The sequence below is a fragment of the Gavia stellata genome, chromosome 1, assembly GCF_030936135.1.
Source record: "Gavia stellata isolate bGavSte3 chromosome 1, bGavSte3.hap2, whole genome shotgun sequence".
NCBI lineage: Eukaryota > Metazoa > Chordata > Aves > Gaviiformes > Gaviidae > Gavia > Gavia stellata.
Window position 1 is genome coordinate 129,317,312 of NC_082594.1, and position 12,020 is coordinate 129,329,331.

The following is a 12,020-nucleotide window of genomic DNA, read 5'->3' on the forward strand; positions in this document are numbered from 1 at the left end:
GCTACTCTGTAAATTGAAACATTTTAAGTGGCTTCCAAATACTTAGACATCTACAGCCTTGGTTGTCTTTTTTTTCTTCTTTTTTTTTTTTTTCCTTACTACTTGAGAAAGTAGCGCGAATGAAAAGTGGATGCATGGAGAGAAGGGAGTTCTTGATAAAACACATTTGATTCAGCCTCTCTGGAAGTTTTAAGAGACACTCAGAACTTTTTAGCTCTGTGGACCTCTCTCCAGCACGAGTCAGATGCTGTGGGCATGCATTAAAAGAGGGAATGAGAAGGAGCTGATTATATCTGGGCCACAGATGTGAAACAGATCTGCAAACCTTTTAGCTTCTATCTTGTAAAAGCTCATTCTTGAGTACTCATAATACCAGATCCTACAGTTGATTATAATTTTGCTTTGAAAGTGGTTGGGAGAAACTGGTTTAGTAATTCAGTAACTAGACTGTGGGAAGCTGTGCAAATTCCTTCAGCAATTGCATTTTGCAGGGAGTAAAATGCTCTTCAAACATTTAGTTACTTTTGTCATTCAGTAGCTTCTTTCTTTGTCACAAGCAGGAGCAGAGCTTTGACATGTTGGATTGAATTTTAAAGCAAAAAAATCTAACACCAGGCAAATTTCGTAATTTTATTTTTACCTGTGTTACTGAGGGAGGGACCTGATTCCAGCTGGGCTTCCTCCAAATCCAAAAGCGGGGGATGAGGTTGCCCATGGCTATTTAAGTCATTTGCCACCTGCGACCAAAGGAGGACTCAGTCAGGACAGCTAGTTGTCTTCTTGAGCAGGTAGTTGGCTTTCTGGCTGCTGTTGAAGTATGGGATAACCCCTCCAGCAAACTCAGTTCGTTTAACCCTCGAGGCTTATTTCTTGTGTGTGAAGTTACGCCACTTGTCTTCTGCTCAGGCAGTGTAGTGGTGTGATTGCTGGGGGTCTCTTCCCGCAGCAGCAGCCAAGGTGGCCCAACCTCTCCACGTGCAGTTGGGGCTTGGTCGAAGGGTGACGGTTCCTCATCTGGATTTTGGGACAATGAGAAAAAGTACCCACCCCAAAAAAATCCTGGTATTTCCACAGTGCCCAGGCTCGTGAAACAGCTTCGCCTTGAGCGTGTCCCACCTGTCTCCCCCCAAAGGAAAGCCAGTCTCAGCCTTGTCTGGTTGGCTGTCTCCTCAGGAAGGAACTGTTGTCCCTCCCCATGTTCACAGCCATGGTTCATGGCATGGGGGTCTACCACAGCCAGTTCCTGGCAGTGGCGTGAAGGAGGCTGCTGTCTCCCTGGGCCAGGAATGAGCTCAAGCAGCAGCGGCAGGGGAGGGCTTTGTCCTTAAGCAACCCTTGACACCATATGCTATGGGGTTGGGTTGAGAAGAAGAGGAAGACAGGCTAGATAGAAATGGGGAGAGAAAAGGAATTAGGGGAGCCTGTGAAGACCAGAAGAGTAATAAAGGGATGAAAAGAAGGTGAAACAGCTATGTTTTCTTCTTGTTTTCCATGGCATTAGGGACAATAGCAGAAGCCCTTTGAGTGCTTTGCTGATCTCCTTCATCACAGGGGCTTGGCAAAGAGAAGGTGCGAGGGGGGAGTGGAAAGCGGGAGTGAGGCACCGGAAAGATATTTGCTTCCATCCCAAAAGCCGCTTGTAATCTGACTTCAGACACGGGTCTTCAAGCTGCAAGGAAGCTGTGTAGCTTTTATTTTTTTTTCCCCTTTAAATACTTTAGCACCTTTTAAACCTGTCAGGGGATGTTCTGGGAGCAGGGCCAGGAGGGCTGGCTCTGTCCTGGACCCTGCCCCATGGTCCACGTTGTCATTAGACATCTCCTTCTGCCAAACAGATGTGAGAGCCATCCCACCGCTGGTCCCAAGGGGTACGTTGGAGGGCTGCTTTTCCCAGATGCCCATGGTACAAGGGAGCAGGGAAAAGGCAGGGGATGCTGCAGCACAGTGGGTTGACACACAGAGTCTTGGGTCTCGGGTAGGACGCAGTCCCGCTGTCGCAGCCTCATTACTGAGGTTAATTATCCTCCTGCTGTGCTCCGCCACTTTCCCGTTTCTAGTGGATGATGTTGTACTGCACAGTGTAGATGTACCTGGGGTGTAAAAGTAGCCAGGAGGCAGTTTGCTTTGCCCTGGAGGGCCTTGGTGCTTGTCGCCTGTTGAGCCGTTCTCACTCTTCAGCCGCCCAAGTCCAAGCATCAGTGTGCAACCGGCTGTGTATGGGGCTTCCCCAAAGCCAAAGCTTTGCTGGGGCAGAGAGGAATCCAGATGCAATCCTGGCCTGTTTTCACAGCACTGTAAGTCAGCGGCAGCTGGGAAGTGATATGTTCCTGTCTAATTAATTATTTCTCTGGGAATAAAAGGCAATGGTTTTTGTTTGGTCTCGGTGATGAATCAATCATTTCTGAGGTATGATGTGTGGACAGACACAGAGAAGCAGCCGGTGCCCTTGGCTGCCCGTGCATGTTGGCATCTGGCTGAGCAGCTCTGTTCTGGGATGGGAAACGGCCGAGATATCTGATGTCACTATGGGGCCATTCCTCTCCCAAGGGCAGCGCAGGAGACTCTCACCACTCCTCAGAAACATTACAAAAACTTCTGACCCTGAAAATACGGAGTAACCTGTCACTTCCAGCATGCCTCCCTTGTCCTTTTCTTCTGGAGCTGTTTCCCAAAGGGTTGACGTTAGCTTAGAGCAGTTTCTGAGCCTTCCGTCAGTGTCCTTGGGTCCCCTGCAAAGGCAGAAGCTTTCTCCTCTGTGCTTCTGTATGATAGGTGTAGTATATGGCTCTTGGTGGGTGTCCCTCTCCCTTGATCGTTGCCCATGAACGGCACGGGGTGGCCTGTGGTACAGCACACCGAACAAACCCCTCTTCTGCGGCCCCTGGCCCCGTGTCTGGGGACTGGGAGGAGGTGGCGTATGAATTTGTGTTCTTGCCATGTATTGCTTGTGATGGGGGTCCTCACTGTTGCTGGGGGCTGGTAAGGCTAGTTTTTTTGGGTACTTTGAAGTGACTGATCAGCTTGAAGCACTCGCAGTTGGCTGAAGGCAAAGTACGATTCCTTGTCTTTCTTTATGTGTATTAAGACCCTTTTAATATGAATGTCTAATTAACACTTTGGAGAAAAAGAACTATTTGCTAAGAGAGGGACAGTCTTCACAGACTTGCCTGCGGAAGCACTCAGTGCTGCCCACATGCACACTTTTTTTTTTTTTAAATAAAGATGTTTTTTTGCTGGTTCCTCATCCAAACGTACTGACCTTATGCTTTTGAGTGCGTGGTGGGCAGGGTTAGGCTGACACAGCTCCTCAGAGTCGCCTGTGCCTTTCACATCCCCGTTGTGCCTACTTCTGATAGAGGAGCCCAGGAGCACCTCTGCGTGGGGTCCTGCGTGTGATACCTCCACATGTTGGTGTCTTACCTGTCCCTGCAAGGAAGACACTCAAATTCAAGCTGCCATCTTCTGCACAAGGGGTATTATCTCGTTCAGTGTTTTGGTCACTATGAACTCGGGGCAGACGAGGTGTTACGGGTAAATGGCAGAGGCTTTGCTGCCTGCTCTTCTTCATTGCTGCAATCCTTCCTCTGCTGCAATGTTTTCTTAACTTTTTATGTGTTTATTCCATAAGCTGAACAGAAAAACTTCCCGTTTGTTGGCAAAGAGAACCATGAAAACTGTAATGGGGGGAAGAGGGAAAGGACTGCGCTGGCACTGTGAAGGAGTGACAGCCATAGGATTAGCCCTTTCTCTCATAACTCAAGGGAAACTTTCCATAAACTATTGACACCAGCCCCAGTATGAGTTCAGCCTCACTGGCCTCTGTATAAGCCTGAGCACCACTACATTAATTACCATTTTTCCCCACCACTCTGTTGCTTGATGCATTGAAACGTGTGAAACGCCTGTGCACTCGAACGCATCCGTAGTGCTGTTTGCAGGGTCTGCCTGTGTAAGCTGTGCCTCTCGGAGCATCTAGGGAGGGGCACATCAGAATAGACAGGCATCCACAGCGGGAGGGGAGGTACGTGGAGAGTACCCAGGCAATCGGGATGTCTGGACAGAGTGCCAGCTGGGAAAGGCAGTAGAGCAACTTTTCATTTATTCTTCACGTTTATAGAAATTCATGGCACTTTGCAGTGACTGATCTGAAGCTGCAGGACCTGTGCAGGTTGTTTCTTCACGCAGGGTGAAACTGTGCATATTTTACTCCTGGTAAAGGAGCCCCAAAGTCAAGATAAACTAGTACTTTGCTCAGGCGAGTAACGTAAGCAGCATTTGTCCCTTAATCACAGACTAGGAGATTACTGAACTGCTCGTTTTGCCTGTTCTCGCTCCTTACCGATGTGCATCAATGTAACCTTGAGTCCCACTTGCTCCCTCTCTCTCTGAGCCGGGGTCCTCCAGCAAACCTCTCAAGGAAACAGCTAAGAAAGAGCAGAAGGAGTGTGCTGGGCACCTCTCCGGCCAGGAGAGAGGGGTGTTTGATGGAGAGGAGGGGACTTCCAGGCTGAGAGCACTCTGCATTTTGAGCCTTCTGAAAGTCTCCATCAGGTCCTCTGGGATGGGGCTGAGCTGTCCATAACCCCAGTGTGACCAGGCGGATGGTCTCCCCCAACTCACTTGGTTCACGTCTTCCAGGCAGTGCTTATCCGTCATAAAGAAGCAAGAAAGGGCAAGTATATAAAAGACAACAGTTGACCTAGGGGCTTTGCTGTCCTGCTTATTCTTCTAATAAGCTGTGCCTGAAAAGCACGGGTTGAGTGTTTGATGTTCAATGAGGAGCTAATGTGGCCTACTGTCATATACCATATAAGCACGGTAGTCATTCATATACATAGAGATATATAGATATCCAGCTGTGTATTGTTCATGCTGGCACTTTCCACCAAGGGGATATGGCACACGTAGGAATATATCAGTACTTCAGCTTTTTTATACCAGTAGTTTCAAATTTCTATTTCAGCTAATGTAGAGAGAGAGAGAGTCAAAGGGACTGATCAACAGGCAGGAAAAAAAAAAAATCTATAAAATCTTGCTTTGCAGTTCATCTGATAAAGGAAATATGTAGCGTGTAAACCTTGTTTCTCATCAGGTTGATTTGCATCCGTATAACGAGCTCTGATTCTTCTGTCCCTTGTACTGTTATTTCCCCTAACATAACTTACCTCTGACATAAGCCAGCACAAGAAAGGTCAGAACAATGTTTTTTGTCTGTAGCAAGAGAGGACGTGTGTACCCTACCTATGCTAACAAGTCTGAATGACTGGAGAACATATTTATAAATGTATTTATAAAGATAAAACTATCTCCAAACTCTCCATTCATTGCACTATTGTCAAACCTAATAAGCTAAGACAATTGAAATCTGCCGGCATGGGAAAGCAGGGAGACCTAACACTGTCGCAGTGACCTGCACATGGATGGTGCTGCACTCGCCAGGACTGAGTTGCTGACCCTTTGCTTTGTGAGTGACCCCCTTGACTGTGAACTGGCGTCCTGAGCTCCTTCTCAGTCTGCAGTCAAAAGAGGCTTCTCGCGGGCTACCATGGGACATCCGAGTCTCTAAGCAGGGAGTAACTGTGCGACTGAATACTTAAAAGCCAAACAGCTTGAATCCTTTCACTGCTCATTGCCCAACTCTCATTATCCAGCATCTAATATAGTTGGACGGATGTGTTTCCTCCCAACATCTTGGTCATGGGAAAAGATGCTATGTAGGCTTTGGATTAGAAGTCAGCTTGAAGCTGGAAGATTGTGGGGAATAGGAGGGCTTCAGAGTGGGCCCCTATGAATGTTTCCACTGGCAGGAGTATGTTGTCTATCCCATGTGCATCACCTTCAATTCCACTGAGGTTCACCTGAAAGGCAAGGTAAGCCCAGCCCAGCCCTCTCTGCAGATGTTTGGAACTGGCCTGGGGTCTGCTCTGGTCTTTCTTTGGGGCTAAGACCAACAGTTTGGCTCCGTGCAGTAATCTTCAGCCTCAAGAGTTTGGGCTCAGACCTGGATCAGCCTTTCCAGCAGGAACTTGCAAGCTTTGATGTCCTGTATCGGACCACCTGGACTTACCCTATCTTTGGCCTGAGCTTTCAAGAAGAAAGAGGTTCAGACAGGGACCGTGGTGTTTGGTTTTGCATTGCGCTGCCAGACAAGAATATCCTGTCGTTATATGGAATCACTGAAAACTTAAATAACACCCCTAAAACCTCCCTCCCCTCCCAAAGCTTTTTGCTGCTCCTAGCATGTTAATGAGTAGCTACAGACTCCCGCAGCAGAGCTTGCAGGATTGAGTGGTCTTGGCAGAGTAGCTGCAAAGGGCATTGTGTTTAATAAAAGGACTAAACTTTACAGTGGCCTTCCCTGTGTCTTGAAGTGAGATTTGGTCTTTGGATGTTAAGTGCTGGGCCGATGAGCATGGAAAATACAAATTGGCTCCCTGTGTCCCTCTGGCAGCGAGCGGGCAGGCACTTTCCTCCTGCCCTAGGGCACTGGGGGCAGATTCCCTGCGGATTCCTATTGTCCTTACTAAGGAGGCATGATTTGCAGCGGTGCTGGGTGCCTGCAGGCACCACCCGCAGCAGGGGCAGTCCCGGTGGCTCAGCACCGCTGAGAATCAGGCCGGGGGGGGGGGGGGGTCCCGGCAATGGCAGGGGCAGGGGGAGCGGGGCAGGGGGGAAAGAGGAGCAGCAGTGCTTGCTGACGCTCAAACACAGGTCTTCCCATGGAGGGACCTGCCGCGGGGGGAGGTCTCTCAGCCCCCACAAGTCAAACTGCACAGTCACAGTTAGTCGTCATCGTCATCATCGTCGTCATCATCGTCGTCATCATCATCATCATTGTCATCGTCATCATCGTCATCATCATCGTCATCGTCATCATCATCTTCGGTATTTATCTTCCCAGAAAGCACATCCTCTATCCAGTCCTCCAGCTCCTCGGCCGTGGGCAGGTCATCGTCATCTCTGATCTCCATCCAGACGCTGTCAGCCTGCGGGGACAGGTGATGGGGGATTAGCCACCCTCAGAGACACAGGGAAGAGAGCAGGTTCGCTGCTATTGTGGGGGTAAGGGTTGGACCACAGGTGGGATGCAGGGAGGGTGGAGGCATTAGCTCCCTCTCTGCCGCAGCCTGTGGGCAGGCTCAGCCACAGTGTCTCTCTGCCCGCACGTTGGGATTACCTCTCTGCCGCACGTTGGGATTACCTCTCCCCCCTGAAGTGCTGTTGCTTCTGACTAGGGGCAGTGGGACTGGTCAATGGGTTTGCATGAGCATGTGGTACTCTTTGCCCTGGGTTAGATGTGTGCCTGCTGCCCGTTCCTCTCCTGCAGTGCCTACACCTGTGAGCATTGTCCTCATCCTGGCCAGTTCTGTAGACTCCAAATCTACATAAAGAGAGCGTGAAGAGACCTATGCCAACTACCCCTGAGTCGCCCCAGTTCGCAGGACGTCACAGCATTTCCCTCCTTCCTTCCAGAGCCCTTCTGGGACCTCTTCCTTTAAGCCTTTGCACCCTGCTCTCAGCACCCCTTCTCCCCAGCCTTTTTTACTGTCACCTTTGCCTCAGGATGTTGCTCTGGACTCTCCACATGTGATAGCATTTGCTCCTCTTGGAAAAGCCTTTCCTCAGATCATCTCGACCATGCTCCAGCTGAAGAATGGTGAAAAACACCAATGCCCTGGACTACAGGTGATCCCTGCTCTTTCTCTCCAACTGTCTGCATTACTTCCATAAACGGGAGGGGATGAGGGAATTCAGGAGGAAGATGCTGTCTAAAATGTGGTGAGAAATGCTGTCTAAATCGCAGCTATTAGCCAGGGACAGGAAGCATAGCTTAGACCATCTCAGAGACCTGGAAATTGAAAGGTTTTCTCCCTCCTTTAGGTTCCTTGGGTAAATGCCTGTGTAAGCCCCTTTCCCTTCACTGTCTCCCCTCCGTAAAATAGGATCAGCCTCCTATCTCGCAGAGGTTACCTCGTTCAGCATTTGATGTTGCAGAAGCAAGTGCTTTTCATATGTCAGACGATAACTACCAGCTTTTGCAGATGCTCCCCACTTCTTTCCCTGTCTGTGGTACCTCTTTGTCGTATGGCTTGCTAAAAAGCCAGGCCAATTTCTGCTCAGGGAAAGCTGTTTCTCCCTTACAATATTTTCCTCCTAAAACACCAAAACGGTAATAAAAAAGAGCCATGAAGAGGCACACAGCTCTTGCTTCATGCAAATGATCTTGTCCCCAACCTCAGGACTGTTCGAGCAGCAAAAAGTGACACCGTTAAAAAAGGGGAACAGGAGCGGGCCCACTGCACCTAGAGAAGATGCTGTGCAAATAAAGCAGCAATATTTTGCAGCTCGTCATGGCCCTAATCCTGAGCCACTACGATGTGACGGGCCAGTGGGGGCCACTGGGAGCTCTGGTGTTTGTACTGGCAGGTTTTTAGAGAAGCAATGGGGTCACAGGGGTTATATCCACCGAAGCCAACAGCAGTGTTTATTTTTACTCCGTTGTGTAAGCCCCACTTTGTACTTGTGTAACTTGGCTGAATGCAATGATGTAACACTGAAATAACGAAATGAGCTCAGTGTTTGTTTTAGATATCACCCGCCAACCTAGAACTTTCTTAAATCTCTCTCTTGAGGAATAGAAAACAGATTTAAGAGGAATGAAATAAAAACTGCAAATAATATAATCAACAACCTGAAACATTTACTTTATCAAAGCTAGATAATGCATGAGTTTTTACAGGTCTCTGAGTGACTGTTGGATAATAAGGCATATGTTCCTGCCTAATATTGCTTTCTATGTGATTCTCTTGCCACTGACAATCCTACTTCCTTGAATTTTCATTGATAGCTGTTTAATGTAGCTTTGATATGACTTAAACATGGCCACCTGCAGTAAATATAATGAAGGGAGATACTGCGGACTCATAATAAGGACAAAAGACTGGAAGACTTGGGCTCTATTTCTGGCCTCTCTGTTCAATTCTCTCATGATCTTAGGTGACAGATGCTATCTTGGCCCTCTTCCCTTTTGTTTCTCCCTTAACAATTCTGCTAACAAGCCTTAACCCACTGGGTTCCCCACTCTGTAGGCATCTGTTCCATGGTCTGGCAGATGCAGCTCCATTACAGGTAAAGTACTGCTCACATCCAGCCAGTGCCGCATCTGCTCCGTAACTCCCAAGCCAGCCTGTGCGCTTCCCTCTCATTCCCCTCAGTGGGACGGGCAAGATCCAGGGCTTCCACTTTCTTCGTAACACCATCGCTTTGCCTTCCCTACCACGTCTCCCATCTCATGGTCTTGCAGCATTTGTTATAACAGGAGGCACAATGATCTAGTACTCCCTCGCTGTCCCTCTTTTTCTGGGGAGGTACAGGAGAGAGGACGTGAGGGCTGGAAGCAAGGTTGGTGGTGGAGCCAGGACCAGCACCCAGCCCCGGACAGTTGTCCCAATTCTAAGTCCCTCTCTCTCTTCTAATGAAACATCAGGTTCCCATACAGCTGAAATTTCAAACACGAGGTCAAGCACCAAATTACAAACAAACACTTCTGCAGTGGAGAGATTTCTGCCTCCAGAAACACTTACATACCCACACAGGTTCATTTTAAAGAGATTAAAACACCCAGCACTTAACCATCAAAAACAAACTATGGTAACAAGCGAGCCAGGCTGGAGCGTGCCACGTTACATGCTCTCTGATCATCTGGACTGTTATTGTCAGAAAGAGAAAAAATGGTTTCTCGACATAGTTGTATCGGGGTCGTGATGCATGTTACATTGCACTCAGCAGCTCTCCCCAGATCTCTGCTGGAGGGGGTTGGATGGGTGCCTCTCCACCTTCCTTAAAAGCTCACAGCGTGCAGGCAACCTGACATCAGTCCCACGGCTTGCTGGCTTGAAGGCAACCATAGTAGCTGCTAGAAAGCTGGCCCAATAGCACAGCTGCGGATGCTGTGGGTACCACCACTGCCGCAGCCACGCCAAAGCAGCACCTGCCTGTGCAGCTCTCCCTCTGCAGCGCTGCTGGCTGTGGGATGGTGTGGAAAGCTTTCACTGCCACTGGATGGGGCGGACACATCGCCTCTTCCCACCCAAATCCCTCCAGCACCATCTGCACAACAGTGGCGGAGGAGGAGGAGGGCCTGGATGAACGGTGGTATACCCTCCTCGCCCCAGCAGGATCCCTCTGTTACCAGTTTATGTTGTACTCTTATTAATGCTGTGTATTTATTTGGGTTTTTTTAAAGCTGTGCAGTTTCTCCCTGTCATCTGTTGGGGACCGTCCTTGCCTCCTACACTCAAGCTGGGACGTTCTGCTTCTGCTGCAAAAACACCCTCCTTTTTCTCCTCTTCTCCTCCCCTAAGCATGGCTTGCTTCCCCCCTGCACACACACACTTTTCCCCCACAAGTCCACCCAGCTTCAGTCAGAGCAGGGCACGGACAATGGTGCGTGATGTGGGTCGGGGTGGAAATGTGAGACCGTGAAAACAAAACCCGGCAAAGCGCTGAAGCTCAGACCACAGGGGCTGGTCCTGTCCTCAGCAGACGTGGTTTGTGTACGATTCGGCAGCAGAAACACGCTCAGACCAAAGCCCTGAAGCCCGACGTCGGAGGTGTTATGAACAAAGCTGTGTGTGGGAATGGTGAGATCTTTACACTTTTTCCTAGAGAAAAAGCCTGGTCTACTTCCACTTAACAGCTGAAATCCCACCGATTCCAGCGGACCACAGATCCTGTCCTTTCTAGCACCCTAATCTTGGGATCGCTGGATTTTTCCAGGCATACACTACTCACGTCTGTGACGTTCACCACCCCAATCTGTGGTCTGAACAGGTCAATCTTGAAGGTCTTCTCCCAGTAAGTGATGAGCTGCAGGAGAGAGAAACAAAGCTCAGAGAAGCATGTTTGCAATGCTCCGTTTCATTAATTTAGCTGGCTGGGCTGTGGTGCGGGGAGCGTGCATCGACGAGTGCCCGGGAGAGGAGAGAGGCTGAACACAGGCTTGGGCTGCCGCACATGGCAAAGAAAAGTGCCGACTCTGGGGATCTTCCCAAGACACCACCTTCACGGGAGGCAGACCTGAACAAGCAGCTCTCAGGGACCGCCCATGGTCCGGTTTCCAGTCCTCCCCTGTCCCAAAAATCCCTGGGGCAATTCCTGTGCTTGTGCGTGCACACCACCCCCCTGCATCCATGAATTAAACCAAGAAAGGCAAGGAGCCCCGGCCACTCACCAGAGGAAAGTCGTCAGGGTCAATCCAGACAATGCTTAGGTCAGGATTATCGGTGTTGTCCCTGGCAACCTGCTTCAGGATTTCCAGGAACTCAAAACCATCTGAAATGATACATGAACCACTGCAGCCCTCTCCTGCAAACGTGCAGGCACTTTTCGCTTGCGGGGTTTTCAACTTCCCTCACCCCCTATGCACACAGGAGTTGTTTATAGTTCTCATTAAAATGCTGTCTCCCAGTTCTTTCTGCTGATAATAAGTCTTTTAATTTTGAGCATCCTCCCCGGGTATTGAAATTAGTTACACATGAATTAAGTCTCGTAATCCTTCCGTGGAGTGGAACAATGTCACTATTTTCTTGTGGAGAGGGAGGAACTGAGCCCCCGCGAGGCCAAAGCTTTTCAGCATGCTGATGGCACTGCGAAGCACTGATGCTGTGGCTTTTCAGGAGCTGATGCCCACGGGTTTCCCGCATGCATATCACACACCCAGCCCTCAGCACTTTCCCAGAGCCACACAGCAAGATGGACGCAGAATTAGGGAGAAAATCCTAGTGCTGGGGTGGAAGGGATGACTTTTTTTTCCTAGCCAGCCATCCGTTTATATCCAGAATTTGAATCCCGGCTAGCACACCCGCTAGCGTAAATGCCCAGAAGCATCCTGGCTCCCCATCCCAGCGGGCTGGGGGTCCCTGGCCTGGCCGGCATGTGGGGCTCCACGATGCAAACAAAGCACGTGAAACTACACCGTCTTGAGTGATGGAGAGTCACGCACAGAGGAAAACGGCCTC

General features: G+C 49.5%; 1 protein-coding gene across 1 annotated transcript in view; it reads right to left on the reverse strand.

Annotated features, from left to right (window-relative positions):
- Positions 1 to 4,081: 4,081 nt before the first annotated feature.
- Positions 4,082 to 12,020, reverse strand: part of CASQ2 (calsequestrin 2) — a 36,188-nt gene continuing 28,249 nt past the window's right edge. Inside the window, exons 9-11 of the mRNA XM_009814925.2 lie at positions 11,234 to 11,334; positions 10,795 to 10,869; positions 4,082 to 6,986 (exon numbers count right to left, since the gene is read on the reverse strand). Of these exons, the coding sequence (XP_009813227.1) occupies positions 6,783 to 6,986; positions 10,795 to 10,869; positions 11,234 to 11,334 (380 nt within the window). The 3' untranslated portion in view covers positions 4,082 to 6,782. The remainder of the gene's footprint in view (positions 6,987 to 10,794; positions 10,870 to 11,233; positions 11,335 to 12,020) is intronic.